At 34.0% G+C, this 5,000-nt stretch overlaps 1 protein-coding gene across 2 annotated transcripts in view; it reads right to left on the bottom strand.

Moving 5' to 3' along the window:
- Positions 1–5,000, bottom strand: part of LOC133643643 (SAM pointed domain-containing Ets transcription factor) — a 33,035-nt gene that overhangs the window by 980 nt on the left and 27,055 nt on the right. For both annotated transcript variants that reach the window (XM_062038320.1, XM_062038321.1), the window contains exons 5-6: positions 3,346–3,480; positions 1–1,601 (exon numbers count right to left, since the gene is read on the bottom strand). The exon at positions 1–1,601 is cut by the window's left edge and continues 980 nt beyond it. In XM_062038320.1, the coding sequence (XP_061894304.1) occupies positions 1,423–1,601; positions 3,346–3,480 (314 nt within the window). In that variant the 3' untranslated portion in view covers positions 1–1,422. The remainder of the gene's footprint in view (positions 1,602–3,345; positions 3,481–5,000) is intronic.

The following is a 5,000-nucleotide window of genomic DNA, read 5'->3' as shown; positions in this document are numbered from 1 at the left end:
TAAACACACAATAATTATACATGAGTGTCTTTGAAGCACTCCCATCTCAGCCCATCATCTGCTGTAAATACAACAGGTGCTAACTAACACCACCTAGCATGTTAGCAACATTATTTGTCACATTTAAATGGATGCCTTCTCATTTATAGCTGAGCATGACAGGAGACAGTGACTAAGTTTGTGGTCAAAAGCTTGCACAAATTTTCCAGAGTGCTCCTGATTTTCGGCAGGTGAATGGTCAATTGTAGTCAGAGAAAAGTTACACTCAGTCATTTCCTTTACACAGGTGGAACTCATACAATTAGAATATCATGTAAAAGTTCATTCATGTCAGAAAAGTGAAACTAATATGTAACTTAATACATGCAAAGAGAAATATGCTATTATCATTTTGACCACCATGGTTTAAAGTTTTTGCAAAAACCACACATTTTCTGAGATTTTAAAATAAAAGTTTTCATAAACTATAAGCCATAATCATCAAATGATATCAAAATAAGACTAGAAATATGGTGAGTTGCATGTTATGATATATTTTAGTTTTACCTTATAAATCAAAATGAACTTTGGCAGCATTTTCGCATTTGTTGACTTCGGGGAAAATACAAAGATTCCTAAAAGTTAGTAAATGTTACATTCTTGTGTCATTTCCTCATGTTTTGTTAAATTCTACAGAAGAATATTTATTTTCAAAAAGGTCATGATTTATTCGATGCTAAGTACGAGCCTCTGATGTCTTTGTAAGTTCATCTTACTTTACACTAAACTATATTGATGCTAATCCACCTTTTTGTCCTCTTTTTTCCAAATAAGAATCGATATGAGAATCGAATTGTTAAGAAGAATTGAAATTGGAATTGGAACCATGAAAATCTCATCAATTCCCATCCCTACATGACAGTATTCATGTTTTAGTTTGATGGAACACATTTCTATGATTATCACTTCCTGTTGTATCTAAGAGGCCTGTTTCCTTATATGGTCACTTCCTGTTGTATCTAAGAAGCCTGTTTCCTTATATGGTCACTTCCTGTTGTATCTATGAGGCCCGTTTCCTTATATGGTCACTTCCTGTTGTATCTATGAGGCCCGTTTCCTTATACGGTCACTTCCTGTTGTATATATGAGGCCCGTTTCCTTATATGGTCACTTTTTGTTGTATTCATCAGGGCTGTTTCCTTATATGGTCACTTCCTGTTGTATCTATGAGGCCCGTTTCCTTATCAAAAGAGTACAAATCCTTTCATCAAACAAAAAGAGGCAGATTGTGCTTCACGACAATAAAGTCTATTTATATTCTAGTGGTTGTGGATTGAAGCACATTGTGTTGGCGGTGATTGGCGTACATTTTTGGCCGGAGGTGTACCTCCACGAGTCTTTAGTTCTGGCTTCACGCGAGTGACTTTTGGCAGGTCTTGCCCCTCATACAGGGTGCACAAACTGGTAGACCAGCCTCTGGGAGACGTCGGGCTTGCGGATGATGCCCTTCTTGTAGTACTGCCGTATGGAGCGGCTCAGCTTGTCATAGTTCATAGCCGGCCGGTTCTTCCTCAGCCCCCACAGCCTCGCCACGTGCGCAGAGTCCTCGATCTTGAAAATACCTGCACGCCAAAAACTTTATTAGACTAAATCATGTTTGTGCCTCACCTAAACAAGCAAATATCAAACCCATAAATGAAGCCTGTCAAATGATTCAATCAGATTTATCACATTAGTGGGATTAATGGTGATTAATCACAGCTGGTTACTCACTTGCATGAATCAAATGTGCTGAAGACGTCAATATTTGGACACAAATACAAATTAAGGCGGTTTTTAAATGTTTTTTTCTTGAATTCATGTCTTTTATTTGCACAAAACTTGCTAACAGTTTTATAAAAAGTTTATTTTGGACTGACATTTTTCAGCGAGACAACCTCACTCATTTTAGTACCGACACATTATTGATCTGATCTCGGACCATTAATGTAAAAAAGCGTGTACGGTCAAAATAATGCATGATTAATCCAAGTATGTTGATGATTAAAGCAATCATTGTGATTAATTGCGTTCATTTTGACATCCTTAAAAAAATTGTCAATAAAATAAAAAGGGGAACTGCTCTTTTTTTAAATTTTATTTTGCCTATTATTCATAATCCTTATTTAGACAAATACACACATTTTTCTTTTTTTTATGCATTCTAATTCGTAAAATACTGCAAGTAAGAGGTGGCTAACAATGCAGCTCATGGAAGTACATCCAAAAAGCGCCAACAATACTCCATTTACATGTCGTGACCCGAATAAAAACAAGTATTAGCGATATTGTTGTTATAAGCACTAACACAGAGGAACTACTTTTAGAGCTAACCAGCTTATGCTGCTGTATTGACATATTGAGCTGCTGCATCGCCTCTGAGTTGGTGAAAGTTATCTATTGAGAGTATATAGAAATTCTGGATATAAAAAACGCTTGTTGCAGCACCTTTGCTTCTTTTTCGTGAGGATGATGATGAATTGTTGAGGTAAAGGGGAAGATACAACCATCCTATCAGTCTTAACCCCAGTGACAGCAGACACTGTACAGTAAGTGATTGCTTTATTATGTTTGTATATCTTGTTTAGCACTTAGCAATACTGCTACATGATGTTTAGTGTTTGCTTCTGTTTAGCACATAGCTTGTAAAGCTTGTAGCTCATCCTCCTTATACTCGGGCTCAAAAAATATAAGTTTCTGGATCATTATTTGTCCCAAAGTAGTCTTTGTTGTCTCTCATCAAGTCTGCCATGATTAGTAGTTTTGTTGTTGAAGAGGTAGTGAACGTTGTGATGCGTCTGTGAAATTAATACTTAAAATGATGAAAAGATGTAAATATTACATGTGGTTATGAATGTTACTAGATACTACATACATACTTACAGTGTGTATATACAACATTGATGGAGGGTTTTGGTTGTTTTGTAGAGGACTTTATAGGCGGGACAGAGGGATTTTGACTGTTAGCTGACATTTGCTAGCGTTTATTTATGAGTTAGAATACATTAAAAAAGCAAAAGGATTCAATCCTGCAGTGAGCGAACTCATCAATAAGAAGTGTTTGCTTATTGTTTTTTTTGTTTGTTTGTTTGTTTTGCATAATGGCCTTCAGCCAAGAAAAATCAATAAATTAGCTGCACCGTTTTATAAGCCGCAGGGTTCAAAACGTAGGGAAAAAGTAGCGGCTTGTAGTCTGTAATTGTGGGTATTTATCCTCCATACCTCTTTAGGCTCAAGTCAAACTCAAATGGAAAACTAACATGGTTGATATGGCATCTGTGAGGCATGTTGCCTTATATGGTCACTTCCTGTTGTATCTATGAGCACCTTTGTCCTTGTTGAGCCAGCGGATGCAGCGTCCGTAGTTGTGAGGTTTGAGCAGAAGCTCCCTGAGGAACTGCCACAGGTGGATGGGCTGACCCGAGCAGGAGGAGTCGGCCTCGGACCAAAGCTCCTCGCCGCCTGCATGGACAAAGAAATACAAAGACAATATTTAGTGCAGGGGTCGGAGTCCTGTTCAGTGAGGGCCCCGTCAGTCATGTTTGACCTCTGAGGGACTCCAACAGTCGATGATGTCATCACACAATTTCATGTGCATTTGATTATTACACTTTTTATGTGCAGTGTCAAAAATAAGAATTACTTCCATAGTTTTTCTGCAAAACTTAGTGTTTTTACAGCATATTACTGTAAATGAAAAAACAGCAAAGTTTTTACTACGGCAAAAAGGTAGAAAAACTAACAAAACTGGCAGGTCAGTGGCCAGAATTTTACTGTAAAATAAATGTGTCAATTAAAAAAACGTATTTTTTACAGTAAAATTCTGACAACTGTAAAATGTTTTTTTTTTTAACTTAAACTAAAAAAAGTTTTTTACTGGCATCTGTAATTTTTCAAATGTTTTTTTTACTGTAAATAGAAAACTGTTTTTTACAGTAAAATTCTGGGAACTGTAAAATGTGTTTTTTTAACTGTAATTTATTTTACTTTTTTACAGTTAAATTCTGACAACTGTAAAATGTGTTTTTTAACTGTAATTTTGTATTTATTTTTGTTTTACAGTAAAAGCATGGCAACTGTAAAATTGCTCTTTTTTACTGTAAGTAAAAAACTACTTTTTTCCACTAAAATTCTGACAACTGTAAAAAAAATAAAAATAAATTATACTGTAAATAAAAAATAAGTTTGTTTTTTTTACAGTAAAATTTAGGCAACTGTAATTTTTTTAATGTTTTTTTTACTGTTAGGAGAAAACTGTTTTTTACAGTAAAATTCAGAGAACTGTAAAATGTGTTTTTTTAACTGTATATATTTTTCAAATTTTTTAGTTTTTTTACTATAAATACAAAACTGTTTTTTACAGTAACATTTTGGCAACTTAGCTCCCAGTTTTCAACTGTACAAACAATTGTAGAATTGAAAGTGTATTCATGTAAAAGGCAAAAAGGAAACCACAGTTTTTACAGTAAAAAATCTAATGCCAGAATTTTACGTCACAAGAGTGGTATCATTTATTTATTTACAGTAAAATGCTGCAAAAACAAAACAGATTACAATTCTACCTTGAAATCTATTGTCATTATTACAGTGTGCAATTTGATGGACAACTTGCTATATTACTGTAAATGGAAAAACAGCAAGGTTTTTTTTTTTTACAGTAAAAAAGTACAAAAACAAACAAAACTGGCAGGTTTTTACTGAAAAATGTATGTAGTTTTTTTTATATTGTAAATAGAAAACTGCTGTTTTACAGTAAAATTCTGGCGACTGTAAAATGTTTTTTTTTTTTACAGGAAATAAACAAACCTGTATTTTTTTTAGTAGTGAAATTCTGGCAACTATAAAATTAGTTTTTTTTAACTGTAAATAAAAACTGCTTTTTAAAAATTCTGGCAAATGTAAAATTTTTTTTTAATTGTAAATACAAAAATTGTTTTTTTTACAGTGAAATTCTGGCAACTGTAAAAACGTTTTTTTTTTTA

This window comes from Entelurus aequoreus, linkage group LG26 (assembly GCF_033978785.1).
Source record: "Entelurus aequoreus isolate RoL-2023_Sb linkage group LG26, RoL_Eaeq_v1.1, whole genome shotgun sequence".
NCBI classification, from domain to species: domain Eukaryota; kingdom Metazoa; phylum Chordata; class Actinopteri; order Syngnathiformes; family Syngnathidae; genus Entelurus; species Entelurus aequoreus.
The sequence above is the reverse complement of the archived record's forward strand: the minus strand, read 5'-3'. Positions and strand labels throughout refer to the sequence as shown.